This window comes from Actinia tenebrosa, unplaced genomic scaffold, assembly GCF_029948245.1.
Source record: "Actinia tenebrosa isolate PJP-AT-01 unplaced genomic scaffold, QUT_ActTen_1.0 PGA_scaffold0__85_contigs__length_37466705, whole genome shotgun sequence".
Classification (NCBI taxonomy): Eukaryota; Metazoa; Cnidaria; class Anthozoa; order Actiniaria; family Actiniidae; genus Actinia; species Actinia tenebrosa.
Window position 1 is genome coordinate 5,120,148 of NW_028292569.1, and position 18,745 is coordinate 5,138,892.

General features: G+C 35.9%; 1 protein-coding gene across 3 annotated transcripts; it reads right to left on the reverse strand.

Annotated features, from left to right (window-relative positions):
• Positions 1-467: 467 nt before the first annotated feature.
• LOC116292087 (guanine nucleotide exchange factor DBS) lies at positions 468-16,768 on the reverse strand. 3 transcript variants are annotated; one of them, XM_031699327.2, is made up of 23 exons: positions 16,538-16,768; positions 14,856-14,936; positions 14,377-14,494; positions 14,174-14,276; positions 12,267-12,374; positions 11,383-11,499; positions 10,486-10,881; positions 9,422-9,544; positions 8,594-8,785; positions 7,814-8,073; positions 7,395-7,492; positions 6,861-6,908; positions 6,259-6,395; positions 5,389-5,775; positions 4,615-4,758; positions 4,100-4,375; positions 3,879-3,971; positions 3,594-3,672; positions 3,446-3,469; positions 3,109-3,205; positions 2,629-2,728; positions 1,898-1,970; positions 1,319-1,455 (listed from the first exon to the last, which is right to left on the reverse strand). In XM_031699327.2, the coding sequence occupies exons 1-22, from the start codon at positions 16,560-16,562 to the stop codon at positions 1,941-1,943; spliced, it is 3,036 nt and encodes a 1,011-aa protein (XP_031555187.1). In that variant the 5' UTR covers positions 16,563-16,768; the 3' UTR covers positions 1,319-1,455; positions 1,898-1,940. The 3 variants fall into 3 exon arrangements, with proteins under 3 accessions (XP_031555186.1, XP_031555185.1, XP_031555187.1); XM_031699326.2 differs by lacking the exon at positions 1,898-1,970 and having other exon boundaries at positions 468-1,455; positions 16,544-16,768; XM_031699325.2 differs by lacking the exon at positions 1,898-1,970 and having other exon boundaries at positions 468-1,455; positions 16,538-16,767.
• Between the last annotated feature and the right edge of the window lie 1,977 nt (positions 16,769-18,745).

Sequence of the window (18,745 nt, forward strand, 5' to 3'; positions counted from 1 at the left end):
CTTGTAACTACCAAGTTTGCAGGGATATTGAAAATTGCAGTAACTGTTTGCTTCTTCTCGATTTAATGTTGATTTCATCTATAGATGGGTTTCATGGCAGCATTCTTGTAGGATAAAACGGAATAATTAATTTTATCTTTTGTGAAATGAAATCTCTTTAAAACATTCATGAAACCTCAATTTTAAATCTGTTGTCTTCAAGACTTAAATATTAAGTATGGATGTGTTTGTAAATCAATATGAATGTAGTGATGACTGATACAACTCCTGACCCCTCCCTCATGGGTTTTCATTTTGTTGTCATGGCAAAATAGAATACTAAGTAAATCAAGATATGGACAGATATCTTAAATCTAATTATACAATAATAGTAGGAGCGCAGCCAGAGCCCTAGTACAGATGGTTCAGAGGTAAAGATGAGGAATAACATAGACTAGTTTTGATATTGAAATGGCGGGGGGGGGGGGGGGGGGGTGTGGGGGTTATGGACATCTCTGGCCACACCCCTGACTTCTCCTGTTCTAAACCTAAACACTACATTCTATTTAAATAATTCCACTAAAGAAATTTTAAAAACTTTCATACCATTTCATTAATAAAAAATATTCTCTCTTCAAAATTTTCTGGCCACTTAATTTTCATACAAAAATATCTACAATCCCATTTCATCGTAAATTGAACTAATTTGAATAATAACTAAGCTAAATAATTGGTGCTCATGTTGCAGAGGGGTTACTTTCTTTAGAATTTTGTACAGAAACCACTTGCATGTGTAAAGGTATGGCCAAGAAAAGATAGTGGATTAAGAATTTTTTTGAAGGGCCTTGACCCTTATTGACACCCAGTATCAGCAATCTTGACCACCCAGCACCTCAAAACATAGATGATAATTGAGATTTCAAACCAAATCTCTAGAACTTGTCTAAGATTGAGATTCTTGGCTGTGATCAATATTTTCTGAAGGCATCCATTATGCTGTTTGAAGCCATTTGAAGTAAAAATCTGGCAATCACATATTTGTGTATCCTTTTTGGTCCTTGATGAAGAGTGTGCAATTTCATTGCAGTAAATGTGTATGTGTACAGTATGTACCAATATGAGTACAACTATTGAATAATTCTCCATACAGTTGACAATGGGTCTTCCTTCGGAGGGGAAACAACTCAAAAGAGGGAAAGTGTCAGGCTACCATTTAGCTCATACTCTTGCTTCTGAGGTAATTTGTTTGCATATGGTCTTTACTAAGGATTACTGTGATGGCACAAGTGGTTCAAGGTAGCTTGCTGGAACCCACCCTTGTTGTTGTGATGCTATATCTCTTGCATACCACCATCCATCGTTGCCGATTTTTAGAACCTCAATAGCTTGTCCTGGTTTAACAGTCATTTCACCTGATTCAATGGCATAGTATTCTGCCAGAGCTGTGTACTTGAAGCCATGTTGCATGAGCTGTCCCTGTTGAGGATGAGCAAATACAAAAAATCATTAGCAAAACTATGATATAAGTATGGAGAGTAATTTAATGTTGAACAGAGGATCTGGACACCCTAGGGATGCACTCTGACTAACTGTCTGTCTTCCTCAAGTGATGTATATACCCATCAATAAATTCTAATCTAGGAGGTCAAAACGACGTTTCTGGCTGAGCAAGTACCTAAGTTTATTAAGGGTCAAAAACGTTTTAAGAAGAGAGAAGTTCACTCTATATTTCCTCAGGCAAGATCGTTTACGACATTAATCAGCACTATTATCGCTGGGAAATTTGCAGTCCAAATCACAGCAAAAATTACTAGTGTAAATGGGCCTCTATATATACACTAGAGTTAGATAATAATATTATAAGTATATTAAGTAGAAACATAAAAGAATGACAGTTCATGAAAACTAGTTGCCCTACCTGTATAAGAAAACAGAAGAGAATCAACAATACATGTACAAGACTAGCCACTGTAAGTTGAGAGTGAAGGACTCTGATATATAGATAGACATGACTAACAATATCAGTATTCATATAGAGACATGCATGAAATCATGGAAGTAACACACAGTGGATGGATGATTTGATTGAATTATAAATGATGGAAGAAAGGAATGGATAAATGGAAATAAGTATGCAAGAAAAGAAGGTAAGATGAAAGGAAATATGGATGTAAGAAAAGGATGGGGAGATGGATGAAAAGAAAAAGGAATGAGAGAAAAAGATGTGGGATGAATAGAAAAAATGAATGAAAGAGTAAATGGAGAAAAAGGATGGAAAATGAACAAAAAAAGATGGATGGAAGGATGGACATGCAGACTGATGGTTAACAAATGCAACAAACAAAAGTTACAAAAAATAACAAACCACTTAGTTAATGCACCCATAAAATGAAGAACACAGTTATTAGGTGTCATGCATTAAAAGTGTATTCAACATAAGACAGAGTAACAAAAATAAAAGCATAAGAGATGTAACAAAAGAATCTCAAAAAGAGCTATAGATTAAATAATACAAAAAACATAAAGAAGAGTGACGAAGAATGAAAATTAGCATTACATAATGTAATAATAATGTAATAATACCATGCAATTAACTACTGATCTCATTAATCTCTTCTTCCCCTCCCTAATCATCTAATAAATACCTACCAAGGGTTGTACTGAGCTTCCTAGAGAAGTGCATTCATCAGGACTTTCATCACTATCAAACTCATCACTGTCAAATCCATCATCATCATAGGTATTACCACTGTGCAAAGATAATTAAAGTATATTTCATTGTTTACAAGTAGAATAAACAACTTTAAAAATTGTGAGAAGAAGGTGGGGGATCCAGTATCTCGTTTAAACTTTAAAAGTATGTGCACATTTACTTTTGATTTCTGTACTAGATCTATAGAAGGGCTAATGGCAAGTGTATACAAGAACCAGGAAAATATTGACCAAAACATCAAAGACCATAACCTTTAGCTTCAAAAAAATTTACCTACATATTTTGATAATAAAAAGTGGAAACCAGACAGAGACTGGATTTAAACTTTTATGGATTGTTAGATTTTATTTCTGATTGAATACCTACTCCCATAAAATATCCCTTATACTGTGTTTGGAAAAGTAAGATGTACAAACCTCTCCTGATCCAGTGATGTTACTGATAAGGTCTTTGAGTGCAAATTATTTTGGTTTTCTTGTCCAAGGGTAGGTGTTGAATTCCATTTTCCTAATTCTAAAACAGAGAAAAACACTTTAAATTTTTAGATGCAGATAGATATAAAGCCTTAGAGAGATTTTGCGCAAGGTAGAAATTAACAATGCTGGTGGTTTGGTTTTCAGTTTTCAGGAGCGTACCCAAGGATTTAGGGCCCCTAATAAATAAATGATGATCAGATAATTGAGATAAATTTACTGAGTTAAAAGATCGTGTTCTTAAATGGATGAAGAAAAAGACATGATATTTCAGTCATACCTTGGCTTTTGAACTTCTGTTCAGCTGTGAAAAGGAATGAGGTAAAAAATAATATTAACAAAATAATAATTAGTATTTCTTATACTGCTGTTTTTGAGGAAGAATGGGAAGCTGAAGGATATATCAAGGATTGATTGATTGATTCTACCTTTGGCTTGGTCAAATTGGCTAAGTAATACATCTCGCAGTTTTGCCACCCATTTTTCTTTTTCCTCTTGGGATACAGCCTGCATATATTAGAAACAAAACTTCTTAGTACTGTATATTAAATGAATTGCAAGGTTTACTTGATGAAATCCATGGCAAGGAAAGGATGCAGAGTGGACCAATAACCAGGCATGAGGCACCCCACAGTCATAATAATTGCATACACAATTATGCAAAGAATAGCACTGGCAATCATAGAGATTTCAATTGTAAATCTTATGTTTACCTGTAGAATAAAGACTTCAGATCTGTTGTTCAGCCATAATTCAAATTTCATAGGGGCGTGCTTGACTGTTTCAGTTATGCCAGTTTCACTTAGCTGTTTGAAAAGGTAAAAGATTTATATTAGAACTATTGCCTCATAATTTAATAAATAATAATACACTAACCCTAAACGATTCATTTTTTAATAATTATCAATAATAATAACTAATGATTTCAAATCACCTTCAAGCTGTTTTTGTACTGGTAACAAACCACATCCTTCCTGCTGAAATCCTCCTCCCTTTTCGAAAAGATAACCATCTTTTCATAGAGAAAAACCTGTCTTGGTCGTCCTCTCAATGGCAGGATTCCTCGTTTATTCACATGCCAAACATTAAAAGAATCTTGCAGGAGCAGTTTGCCAAGTTCTGCCAAGTTACCATGGTAACCTCTGAGGCCTCTAGAGTGCATGACGTCATTTAGGTGACGTAGGACGCTCTGCATTGATTGTAATGCTTCCTGGAATATAATCAAAATATCTCATGAAGTATGTTATTTACAGGCTTTATGAGTACAAGTACTGACATGAATCTACATGTTTGACACTTCTTTGAACTCAGCTTTCCTCTGCAAAAGCTAATACGCTAAATGGTAAGTTGATGTGTCAGTTAGCTGTGCCCTGACTTTGATAAGCTCAGACACTGTTTCAGGGTAATGATAAAATTCGAATACTAATAACAGTGGATAATCCCGCTTACCATCAGACTCACGTACGCATCCCTATTATTTCGAGTATTTTTCATCATTTCTTTCAGTAGTAATTGGTATTTTGTTATTCTCTGTACAGGTTTAAGAAGATAAGCGGAAAGTGGAAGCTTGTGCCCCAGTTTATTTTGCCACTCCTAAGATAAAATAGTAAATAGTGTTTGGGTTAACTTAATAGTGTTGGGAGTGAGAGCACGCCAATTGGACTTTCACACAGATTAGCGGCGCTCGTTTTGTTGTTGTGAGACCTCTTCTCCAGCCAGATTTAGCACACTATATACTTACTTATGCTCTCTTGGTCCAGCGCACATAAAGCGCAAAAAGTGACATGAATTTTTTAAAATCTGGTTTGTGTGTGCTTAATTAGTTTTTGCCAAGGATAGCCAGTCCCTTTCACAGTTCTCTTCGCTGTCTTGAAAACTAGCCGTGTCTTTGAATCGGAGTGACACAAAGGTGAGCTCCAATAATAGAGACCTTTTTTAACACCTTGAACAATTATTCACGTCTCTATCATTGCAAGCTAACCGTTCCTGTCGCTTCGATGCAAAGGCAGGGCCACATTACGAGATGGGAACTATGAAGAGAACTGTTGGGCGCCTCACAGTTTTCATGGAACATGAAATTAACTTTGTTGACGAGGAGACTTAGTTGAGTGGACCAATGACAAGGCATGAGGCACTCCAACAACGCAAAAATAGTAATAGGTGAAACGAGAATCCAAAGTAATAAAGAAACAACCCGTAAATGATCAAATAGTTTTTCCTCACTTTAACAATCGGCAGATTAACAAAGTCTTGTTGCAGCGCTTCTGAAGCAGGTTTGTTCTTGCAATATACGGCATACATATCAAAATCGTCTCTTTTTTCGTGGAACACCTCGCCAACAAGAAGCGGATCGTCCACACACTTTTCCAACTCCTTCAAAAACTCCTCATTATGAAACTCATAAATTTGTTCAACGTTTCCAAATATAATATTCTTTTTGTCGTAAAGATTTGGTGGTATTTTATCACTGGCTTTTTCGAATTCCCTGATGTAACCGCGAATGATGCATCGTAGATCCTCCACGTAATCCCGCTCAGTTGCTACCAGTTCCATCATTATCTGCATTCGTTTTTTGATAATCTCTGTAGTATCTTCGCCGTCCACGGCATCCTGAAGACAAATAATGAAGATTCTTAGTAATATTCTCCGCCTGTTTTGAATAAGCTGTCGATGTTGAGGATCATTAATGGCTTGCCAAATTTTGAGTACAGCTTTATCGAAATTCATCATGTAAAAAATGGTAGTTATGGCAGTTAAATGGTAACCAAGTGATGATAACAATAATGGCGGTGATGATACTGGGAATGATAACAAGACTGTAATGAACAATGATTTACAATGAAGACCAAGTTGGTGACAAAAAAAGATGATGATGTTCGTGGTGAAGACATATGCGGAGAGCAAATGTCATGAATGTTACGACAGCTTATATATGATGGTGTGATTAGACGATGCTGATGGCGCAGTGATGATGACAATAGTGATGATGGTGGCGTAGTGATGATGTTGACAATGGTGATGATGATGGCGACGACGACGATGATGGTGGTGACAATGACAATGATGATAATAAATCCTGCTCCTCTTACTTACCAAGAGGTCTGGTATAGATACAGCCTTGGCGTAGTTTTTCGCTAAAGGTACAGGTGATGGTGGATCGGAATTATTCGATACTACGATAGACACGGGTCTTTTAGGAGTAGGACTGGGTTTTACTTTCCGCGCTTCTCCTTAAAGAAAACATAAGACGATGCAAAGTTACTAGACGATACAAAATAGCGAAACATTGAATAGAAAGTTTTGGTCTCTCTAAAGGCCCGATCACACATGCGATTTTTTCGGCGGTTTGCAGCGCGATTTCCACTGCGATTCTTGCGGCGATTCATGTGCGATCATAACTCGATCGTGTAAACTACCGGCGATTTTGAGGCGATTTGATAAATCCACGTCGCCGATGAATCGCCACTATTTCGAACACGTTCGAATTTAGTGCGATTTTTCGACGATCAGTTTTTCTGCAAGAATAGCAGTGGAAATCGTGCTGCAAATCGCCGAAAAAAACGCCTTTGTAAACGGGCCTTAACTTTCCTCTTCGTTTATCCTTTCCTTCCTTCGTTTTTTGTTGTTCCCTCCTTTCCCTCCCTCTCTTTCATTTTTCCCCTCTTTTTCATCTTCTTCCCTTTCTTTCAATATACCTGCAGATGCAGAGCTCATCTTCCGTTTCGATTCTGCGGATTTGGGCGCTATAAAAAAGAACCAAAAATAGAGTGGATCATTTTAATTGAAAACTGGACAATGATACTAAGCGGGGAAGAAGCGGTTCAACTTCGTCGGCCCTCTATTAATCAAGCTTTCTCATTCTTTCTATTTGGCTTGAAAATCATCCAAATACGAACAAGACAACGTCGTATAGTATAGCATAGAACGGTTTCCGTACGAGTGGGAAACGATACGAAAAATCCGTAGTCGTATCGTTACATATTTTACCGCATCTATGCGTTGAGATTGGAAGACAATGGGAAGCCATATGTTACAGCTTGTCGTATCTTGTACGTCCTGTAAGTCAGTACCGTACATTTCCAACTCATACGATAACCATTCTTATGGAAAGCCATTTCAATGTTAAAGCCTGTCGTACCGTGTACGTACTGTAAGTCAGTAATGTACGTTTACCACTCATACGATAGCCGCTCAAGCGGTCATGTCAATATGCAATCTAGAGATCGTACCGTTTGACGGTGAGCTTGATTTTCGTTTTGGTTCTCCTTTGTCAACCTGGAGAGCTGTGACTGGCTGGACAGGTCTCTTGGCCACCATGCGCTTGAGACTGTTAGCACAATGAAAGCTATCTTTAGTCAGTGTTAGAATCAAGGAAACGCGATGTGTTTGGGTTATTGATTGCAAAAACGGAAGAAAGGATCACTATTCACTTGCGCAAGATATGGAAATGATAGACAGACAAAGAGTACAGAGAGGTGGACACACAGACAGATAGACAGTACAGACAGACAGACAGACAGTACAGACAGACAGACAGTACAGACAGTACAGACAGACAGTACAGACAGTACAGACAGTACAGACAGTACAGACAGACAGACAGACAGACAGTATAGACAGACAGACGGTACAGACAGACAGACGGTACCTGTTCTCTCTCTTGGTCATCATTTCATTCACCTGACCAATCCTCTTCAACGAATCTTTCACTTTATTGATTAGAAATGTATTCCCTAATTCTTTGCTCATTTTTTCTAGTTGGTTCAGCTTCTTTAAACTTATGCCTTGTCGGTCTTTGAGGAAGCTCTCTATCTCTTCCAGACATTTCTCTGCTCCTTCTGAAGTCTGGAATTTCTCGACTGGTTGTGTCGCGAGAAGATCGCTCCCTTTTGTGCACCACCCACTCACCTGGGGGGAAAAAAGATTCCATTCATTTTTTATTTCTCAATAGACATAGTCCTTGGTCACACAACGCAACGTCACGCAACTTCCTCCTAGTGAAATTTACTCTGAAAAACCAAATCCACTTTCTCATTTCAGATTCACGTGTCATTCACTTGAGAATTATTTCTTTGTTTACCAGCAGTGAACATAGATGAAATTAGATCTTATTCTCAAAGGAAGGACTTGTCGTCTGAAATGGGAAATCCTTCCGCCCAATGGACCACTTGCATGTGACGTTAAAACAGCTCAATTTGGAGGGTAAAACAAAAGATTTTCAATCTCCTGATAATTGGAAACACATTGTTATGTCCTCCAAAATGAGCAGCATTCCGACGGACTGCAAGGGGTCTATTGTACGGAGTCTTGCATAATGAAAGTCTATACTCAAATATTTTTCAGCATTCATCGAAATTCAAAATTTTTAAGACAACAAAACTGATTAAGGAAAGAGAAGGGAATTAAGGAAAGGAAAAGAAAGACGAACCTGCTGCAGACAATCATGGATATCCATGGCATTTTTCAGTTGTTTTTCTCTCATCTCGATCTTGTTGTTCAATTCAGCACACGATTGTGACAGCTCGTCGCATCTCATCTTTACGGTTCTTTTCGATAGTGAGTCTTTCTCTGCTAATTCCTTTCCCTTCTCGATCAGGGCTTTGGCTCGACTGATAGGATCCTGGAAAATAACGAAAGTAGTTAATTCTGGTTGTTTAATTTTGAGGAAAGGCGCAATTATGCGGAGCAATTTTCTCTGCAGCTTGTCTCGCAGCGGCGCTGTGACACAAGTTGCATGGAGCATTGCAGTGTGTAACCTACAGAACAATTTGAAAAATGTTGCGAGACAAGTTGCATAAAAGTAGAATTCGTTCAGTTTTACTTTTGTCAAAGATTGCGTCTCCATGGAACCGTGTCAACAGTCTTCCTCGTGGCTACAATAAAATTGAGCGACTGCTCCAGTTCAAGTACAACTTTCTATTACGTCCTCTCTTCTTCCGAGTTTTATTAAAGAGAGTTTTATTAATGCACGAAAAACTAATATGCCGCCATGTTGGATGAATTATGTTGCTAAGTCATCCATCATGGCCGCCATCAACCTCACATATTGCGCATGCTTGACAAACATGCGCAATAAGAAAAAAGGCTCTGCGAACGAGATTGGTCTGCCATTTTTTTATCATCATATTTTCTTTGGAAAAGCTAACCCTAAAATAGTAGGTTGAATTAGGAAATTCAAAAGATAATCCAAAGTCTTGAATCTGAAGAAAAGAAAAAAAAACCCGGTCTTTCGCGAAAGAAAATTGATTCTACTTACTCGTGACGTAGTAGTCTTAAACGTGTGTAGCTCATCCAATAGTTTTTCGGCAGCCATTCTGCTGTCTCCTACGTCAACCATTGTCGACACTTTACTGGTTGCCGCGAAAAGGAGTCCTGTAATCTGCGAATGAAGACATAAATCAAAAATTTAGATACAATGTACGAATACATTCATTATTTGACAGACAAATTTACGACGTTTCTACTGACCAAAGACATTATGAAAAGTAGAATTTTTTAGAAAATGATATGCGTCTTTGAGAAAAAACATTAGTATAGTGTTGACTGAATTTAAATTAGGAAATAAATGGTTTTTCATTTAATTAATCAGTATTTTAGACTCTTTGGCGCCTGTTTAACTAAGATATGCTATTTTATTGACATTAGTACAGTAAACGAGATCAACTGCCCACGAATTCACTATTTAAACTCGTCTTTTTTTAGAAAAATAGCCGATCTGCAACTAAAATGACTGGCTCAACTTCATATGATTTAATCTGAAATTACAATTATTAGAACCTTTGTGTAAAAACACACTTTAAACAGTATTTAAAACCTATTACAGTTTTTGGTAGTGACAATTTTCAGGATTTTTGATAACTGTCATCGTCCTAAAATATATTTTTCCGTTCCACCAAATTGAAATTCTGGATATGATTGTTTGTTAACTGTTTAAGATTAACCTTGATTTCTGGAATTAGCTGTATTTAGGAGGAAATATATTTTAGCAAATAAAGTAATTTTTCGTCATAGACGATACTAATCAGGCGATACTTCGTAGCATTCTACACCGAAAAATCACATAATTTTTCAAATAAATATTTTCAAAAATATTGTTTATGAACTGCATTCTGGCAAAATAACATACAGCGAGGCCACCAAAACCACTAACCAACTATTTTTTATCTACAAGGATTTAAATTCGATTAAAAAAATAAATAAATAAAAGCAAAAGGCAAAGCATACAACGGAAACAATTACAGAAATGTACCAAATCAAATAACACCAAAAATAATCAAGAACAAAAAAACAAACAAACAAACAAAACATTTCTGCTCTTACCTGACCAACTTCCAGCTCAAATAATGATATTTCTAACCCTTGTCGAAACTTCATTTCATGATTTTCGAAAAATCTCTCAAATTCTTTATCAGAATCGTTCAATTTTTTGAAGAGTCCTTCGAGTTCGGTGGTATTGGCTTTGACGTCTGGACCAACAGCATTATCATTTTCATCGTCTTTATTCCTACTTGGGTGAATACATTTAAGCAAAGTTACCCCTGTCATTCTTGTACTAATAATATCTTCTTTAATATCCTTCCATAGTTCTTTCTGTGATTCCAGAGTGAACTCCATTTCCTGTATGCTAGAGGTTATCTCCGTTCGCTCAAATTTTCTTCGCATCATGTCAAGCTTTTTCGATATTTCTTCGACCTTACAATAAAATCTTTCGATAGCCTGATGAATAAACGAAGAATATTCGGTCAAAACACATCATTTTGGCTTCAAATGTTATCCGCAAAATAAAGATATCTCTAAAGCTCGTTTTACAAAATTATTGCCACAATCATTCAAGTGTCCTTGCAGATGGTAGTCTACACGTTGATGGCCAATCTGGAACATTCTTTGGTCACTCTTACAAAAGCCAATCATGAATTTATTTATAAATGACAAATATATACAAATAATTGTTAAAATAACCTTCAATATCGGTAAAAAACCTCAATGGCAATCATTCAAACCTCTTTGTCAATTGCAATTGAGTTTTGACATTAAAAATCGAGAGAAAAACAATTGAAAGTAAAGATGTAGAGCACGTCAGAGTGCAATAGTGTTTTATGGTTGTGTTTTCGCTCCAGTTCTGGCATCTTCCATGGGAAATGGTCTGTTGAACACTTTCTCTATTGAATTCGTTCTCGGAACAAAGGGAAGTACACACAAATATAATTTCTGACTTACACTTCTGTTTTCTATCCATTCTTCATGCTTGTATTCCAATTTTCCTCCCAAATCAGTTGACAGCTGGTCTTGTTCAATATACGTTTGCAAGTCTGCTACGCTCCCAAGTACCACAATCTATTCAAGTAAGAAAAATCTTCCTTCAACTACCGCTTTTTTCACAGCAAAAACCTTTCCCAACGATGTTGATTCTGTACCAGTTTCGAGTACAGTATACGGATTTAAGAGATTTTATAATGGTCTTAAGATATTTTTTGCTTTAAATTTGGTATTTTGGAATACGTTGGAGTCGAGCTGTCGCTTTACAGCTTTGAACTGAGGACAAGATTAAATAATTATGAAAGATGAAAATAAAGATTAAAAATGGGCGGGAAAATGCGAATTACGTGGACAAAGATATTTCTCTCCTTTGTCGATACATTTTTTCTATTTTCCATTCTTTTTCGTGCATTGGGACACTAAAAGCAATAAATCAAAGTGATAAAGAAGATGCTCTTGAGAAGTAAGTATTGTTTTAAAAAGTCGGACACCAAAAAACGACTGCGGTAAAAGTTCAGAAAGTCTATTGTTCTCAGGGTTTAGTTTAGCACACGCATGGGTTCATTGTAACAGACTTCAAAACAACATCAGGGAAGCCATTTCAAGCAGTGTATTGGTTGCCCCATTCAGGCACTGATGTAGTATCCTATGACGTCGACCTCTCACAGACAATTGCCATGGAGACGGACTCTCAGAATCGAAAGCTTAGAAAATTTGGAGTAGGTGATACTATAGTTTATGTAAAAATGATGACGGGAGAAGAAAACTGTTATTTTTTTAATCGCCGTAATAATACAAGATAAATTATTCTAAAAGTACACGCCATTAGTTTCAGTTGCCCGTACCTTGAACGTTGCCTGCGCTTCTTGGCTTGCACTTCCACCCATAAATTTCTGGATTATCCCTTGTGGTTTTAACACGAATACACAGCTGATAGGAGATGGGAAAGTGTTCTGTAAATGAAAAAGAAAAACCATGAAAAAACACCGAACTTTGAGAACAACTTTAGAAAAATGATCGCGTTTTTTCTTTTCCTTCATGTCTAGTTATTTGTGGGATTTTGTTGCGACGTTTTGTTACCGAAAATGCATTTCTCTAATTCAACATAAGTTTTACTACGATAGATTACCTTTTTTGATACTATCGCGCTAAGCGATACTAAAAAATTAAAAAACATTAAGATCAATTCAGTATTTTAAAACAGTACTAATTTAGTCGGCTCGATAGTTCCTGAAAACAAGATAAAACGCTGCCGATTTAAGACTAAATAATACTTTTTCTTTAGTTCAGTTCGTACAATTCAATGATAAAGCAAAATATTTGAATATATATATATATATATATAGCACTTTAGATGATCTATCATTTGAAGGGAAAAAAAACTGCGGAAAAAATATTAAATTGGCGTGTCACATTTCCGGCGCCCTTTCCGGAAGTGCGTCACTAAGGAGGTACAACATACATTTCCTTTTTTAGGCCAGATTCCTGTAAATGGTGATCCTAATGATAACATTGTGAAGCTACCTTAGGCCAACTCCTTTTATTTTCTCAAGAAAATGATACGAACAGCTAGTAGAGTTAATGGTGTTTTAATATCGTTTGTGTCATGAACTCTCTTTATTGTGCGTAGCTTTGGCTTTAATAATGGATTATTAAAGGTGGGATAGGAAAAAGTGCGCGCCTTTGATTTCCTATATAGATTGATAATAGTGTTTTTATTTTGTCGCCCTATGTCATTCTATATAGAAACACTTTTATTTAAATTGGGCTCCCTGTGTAACAATCGATCGAAAATGAGTCACACACGCGTCTCTTACTCTCCCTTGTCATGTGAAGACTTGTCATGTGAAAAGAAGAGGGGAAGGGACGATAGGGAAAATCTGCACATGATAGTAACATGAGCATCAGGCTTTTCCGGCCATCTTCCTTTTTCCTTCCTCTTTCTTTTTGCGTATCGAGAAAGAGTGGAGGGGAGGGGAGGGTGGGGAAAATCAAACACAAGATGTCAGAAGTTATAGGCAAGTAAAAATAAAATTCTAAACTACCCTTGAGAAGGGGGACGGATGAAAGGGAGGCAGGCTATGGTCTTCCACTTTTAGTCTTAAAGATACCAGTCACTACAAGACCACAATAACCCTGCTAAAATGATTGTTATCACTGCACACACTTTGAAAAACAGGAAGAACTAATGGAGCTTAATTTTTAATTAATTTTCATGCACCATGGGGCAGCCATAATAACTTGTAACATGCTTAGTTTAGAACTTGACAAAGTTTCTAGAACGTTCCATTGTTTTGTTACTTTGACTATTTCATAGCCCAACCTTGCCCCACCTTACCCTAAGGCGTGAAGCTGATGAGAGAGGATTTTTAATTATGTGGCAATTCATGAGTATTTCATCTTAGTATTTCATCAGAGTAAATTTTAAGGGCAGTGAATGTATTCCAAATGATCAATAAAAATCATAAGAAAAGACAGTAGTTCGAGACGGGTGGGGGTTTTGGTCCGATAAATGTGTTTACTCAGTAAAGGTGCAGCTTTAAATGGCTCAATTACTAATTGTGAAGGTGTTGTTTATAACAGCTTGACTGTCTATCCATTTCCTGTCTATCAGTTTCCAAGTCCTGTATGTTCTAAAGAAAGCAAATGCGTTTGGGCTTCCTGTGGATTTATCACCACAGGTAACCCAACTGAAACCTGAACATCATCTCAAATTTCATAATTTTCCTGATAAAAACAAAAACTTACAAACCTTTAGCTTTGCCAGGGTGGTATTGACATTGCTCCACCGTCCTTTTCGTCTATCTAGTATCACAGTGAATTCTTGTTTTACACATTCTTCATAGTCAAAAAATCTTAAAACAAAAACAGTTTTAAAATAATATTTTCAAGAGAAAATACAGGTTGTCTTATTTATGAAGTAAAGACAGCATTAGGACAAATAGGTGAACATACCTTGATGACAAATCTAAAAGATACTTGAAAACTATTTTGATATAATTGTCGTCTGCTATGTTGATTTTTGAATCAACAGGGATGGTGACTATCAAGTTGTTATAATGGTCTTTTCCACCTTAAAATAATTGAGTTTCAGATATTTCACACATACTTCAATAAGATGAATATCTATTAGTATATATACAGCAATGCTGACAGCAGCAGCAACAGCAACATTAGCAGCAGCTGCAAGTAACAACAACAGTAACAACAACAGTAACAACTACAGCAGCAACAACAACAACAGCAATAACAACAGCAGCAACAACAACAGCAGCAACAACAGTAGCAGCAACAATAATAGCAGCATCAGCAGCAACAGCAACAATAGCACCAGCAACAAGAACAAGAATGACAACAACAGAAGCAGCAGCACCAGCTGAAACAATGATTGAAAACAGTGGCGAAAGGATATAATTCACAAGTTTGCATATTACCTGACAGGAATGCATAGTTCTCTTGTAATATTTCAGCAATGTCATATGCTCTGATCTTGGGCTCCTGTGAAGGCTCTTCTTCTAAAAAATTTTTAGTTTGATAATGGTTCAATAAATTAATTACCAATGACAACCGCAAATCCATGAGTGAGGTAGCCATTACCTATATATTGAATCTTAAAAAGGTGTTAGCAAGAACATAGCCAGGATTCGAGGCTGAGGCTGGTGCGAAGGTTATCTTTCCCTCCCCCCCTCCCAGATCATCAAAAACACCAAAATTTTCATACCCATGCCAATGTTAAGCGAGACACATTGGCACTCTGTGATTATGACCCTGACATTTTTATTTCGTTGATAATATCAGTTTGGAAATGAATAACAAGCAAAATGATGATTTTAAGAAAGTGCTCTTAAATACATTTCCTTCAGCACCAGGCATGCAAATTTTTTAAAGCGTTGAAGGCCTTTTCCTGTCAACACTTGTGAAAGGAAATGTCTAAATGAAATCCTTAGCTAATACTCTATAAACAGTATCTTACTAATGCAAATCTTAGCCAATAGTGACTAACTTTAATGTCATAAATGCCTAGTTATTATAACAAAAATTAAAGTACTAATTCTTGAAAATTATAAATTTGAAATCTGTTAAAACTATGCTATTTTTAAAGCATTGAGTCATAATGATTATTTTCATAAACCAAAACGTGTTTATATAAAAAAAATACAGAGTGAAAGTTCTTTATAAAAACAAATATTTTTTCAGCATCAAATCATTTCAAGATTGTATAAATAGTTTGTTTATATTCAAAAGTCTTTGTTCTAAAAATTAACCAATGGGTTACTAGGTATTCAATTTGTAGTCATAAAGAATAATTGACTTTCACAAATTATTTTTTTCTAAAATAACCTTGAAGATTTACTGATGTGTAGAAAGACAAAGAGAATGACTTTTGTAGAATATTAATATTTTAGTTAATAATAAGATTTTGGTATAAACGAAATTAACTCGCTCATTTTTAAAATATAAAAAATAAATACTGTGAAATTAAATTTTAAAACAAAAATGTATAGTTGAAGACAGGTATTAATATCAAAAGCTTTCGAAAATATCGATGTGTGGGCTGCCACGATATATATGTCGAAATTATGTGGGATTTTATAGAATATTCAGCATTCCTTTTCGAATATTTTATTATGCCATAAAATCATTTATTGTGATAGCTAGAGACTGGAGTGTTAATGGACAACACAACGTCATTCTGAAAGAGTTAAGTCTTTACAAATAAAAGCCAGCTCTTCAAGGCAATGAATATAAATGATTTTGGTGTGTGCTTCCCGACAGCTCATTTTCCTTCGTTCTTCACACACTAGACTAAATAAATAGAATCTTCTATGGAATATTTAGCAAGGAATTAAAAGCCTTAAACCTTAGAAAAGGAGAAAAATTAACGGTATAACAGACATTTGGCCGAATAAATTTTCAGGCTCATGATTTTGTTGATCAAACAAAGTCGAAGTCTAGGGTCTTTAGTGATTCAGGAACTTCGAACTTCGATTCTAAACACGAATTTTTTTAAATTCGCTATCCTCTTACATGGAAAATACGTCGTTGGATTTTTCTATGAGTTCAAAATACATTGTTTTAAATCCTGACGTTTGAATGAAACAGAGAGAAACCCTACCTGTACCTTGGTTTTTATTTGCCATAATAGTCGAAGTGTCGCCTGGGGATCGACTGGTGTTGTTTATATTAAAACTATAATTCACAGCGAGGTTTCAGCTTCATCTTGACCCTTCTCTAGCAAGGAAGATTTCATGTATTTTCTCTGAGATAGATGAGATTCCCCATTTTGGGGATAGCCGGTCTAGGTTTCGCTTCAAGTCTGAAGGGATTTGCATTAATAAACTATTTTTGTGTGACTGACTTGTTCATTTGAACCTCGTCCAATCATTCATTTGGCCGATGCGTGATGCGTGACCAAAATTTTAATGTTAACCAAAATTATCCCACATAAACAGCTTTATTCAAACTTTAGTAAACCCTACATTGTCCTTTGTGAAGATTATACGTTGTTATTTCAGGACCACAATTTGAAATATCTACTGAAAAATTATAATGTAACCGAAAATGTTTTGGTAATTAATTATTTATTAAAATGCGCATAATTAGTCACTTTTTTCTTATTTTCGAGGTGTTTTGGAAAATTAATGGTTTCAACCCATTAAAATCATTAATGGTTTGACTTATGACGGAAAGGTCGACATTTTATGATAATATAACGAAAAGTCGTAAACAGGTATCATATTTTTCTAATTTTTTTTCTCGTTCTTCATCCAACCACATTATGCATTCTTTTTTTCTTTCGCTCTTTCTTTCGTTTTATTTTCTGTTCTATCGACTTTCTTTTGGCCAACTAAGTTGTTTCCTTATCTTCCTTTTCTTCCCCTTTCTTTTAAATTTAGGTTTATGATTGCGTGCTCTATTAACGTATCGTATCAGGGACCATCGATATTATATATTTCTCTCTCTTTTAAATTTTAGTTGGATATGGTCCAAGTACTAACACCTATAGTCATCGTGAGTCATGCATCGGGTAGCGTCCGCTTTGGTTAACATCTCAATCAAACACCATTATCCTATATTAGCTAGCAGAGCTAGGGAGACCAATATCGACTTTCATAAATCCGAACCGACGGAAATATTATTTAGACAACCCGGAGACAAGGGATTTTTAGCGCACGTATGAACTTGTTTTCTTTCTTGCGTTCTTTATCGGTAAGAGAAATGCTTGAAATGCGTGCAAATAGAATGACTGACTTTTGGCTAGTTTTCTCTATAAACTTCTAAATTATTCAGTTAGAATTCGAAACATTCCCTGGATTTTAAAGATGAAAACGAACACCTGAAAAGGTGCCAGGCGGAAAGGAAACCTTAAACTAAAGCCGAGACCTGCCTGTCAAATGACGCTGATATGTTAGAACAAGAGGAAACCACGTGATGCGGCAGTGTTTTCACAGATTTCGTCTTATTCTTAGTAATGCTTTTCTTTAACATAAGCCAGTTGGCTTCATTTCATGGTTTGTTGGATTAAAATGCAAATGCTTGGCAAAGATAAAATGTCGCGTCAAACTTTAGCCAACTCCTTGAAGTCTACGTTTGTTTTGCATAAAAAAATCCATTAAACCATAGCAACGTACCATTTATTTTTTTTAGACTGTAGTTTAAATACTTGTAGAATTATATCAGAGTTATTCGTGTCGAATTTGTCTCGTTTTTTTGGCGTCGGAGGCAAATTTAATTTCTTTTGTGAACCAATCAAAATGCACGAACACAGAACATCCAATATTTCATCCAATATATGTCTTGAATTCGCAAGCCACGTGTCTTACGTTTTCTACTGTGGGTTGTCCTTGTGGGCGGGCAATAGTGTATTGGACTATGTGCCAGTAACTTCCTTTCGTTACTTTTATTCGCTATTGAAACCCATTGCTGAATAATTTGGGGTAGGAGGGGATATATAGAGGATATTACATGGGCGCGCGGAGATACGAATTTTATCTTCGAGTGTTGAAAAGATCTCTCACGAGTGAGCGCAGCGAACGAGTGAGAGATTTTCAACACTCGAAGATAAAATTCCTATCTCCAAAGCGGCCATGTAATATTCTGTTTATTACATAATTATCAATGAAGTATGTTTTGGCTTTTTCAGGCAATTCTTTCCATGTACTTTTGAATAGCCATCGCAATGGTGTTATCTTCACACGTGAAAATAACATGTTATTTTCACGTGTGAAGATATCAATTTTTCGAAATAGAGAAAAATAGATATTTCATTGGTAATTATATAATAAATAACATTATTTTCGGCTTTAAGCCTCATGTCGTATAC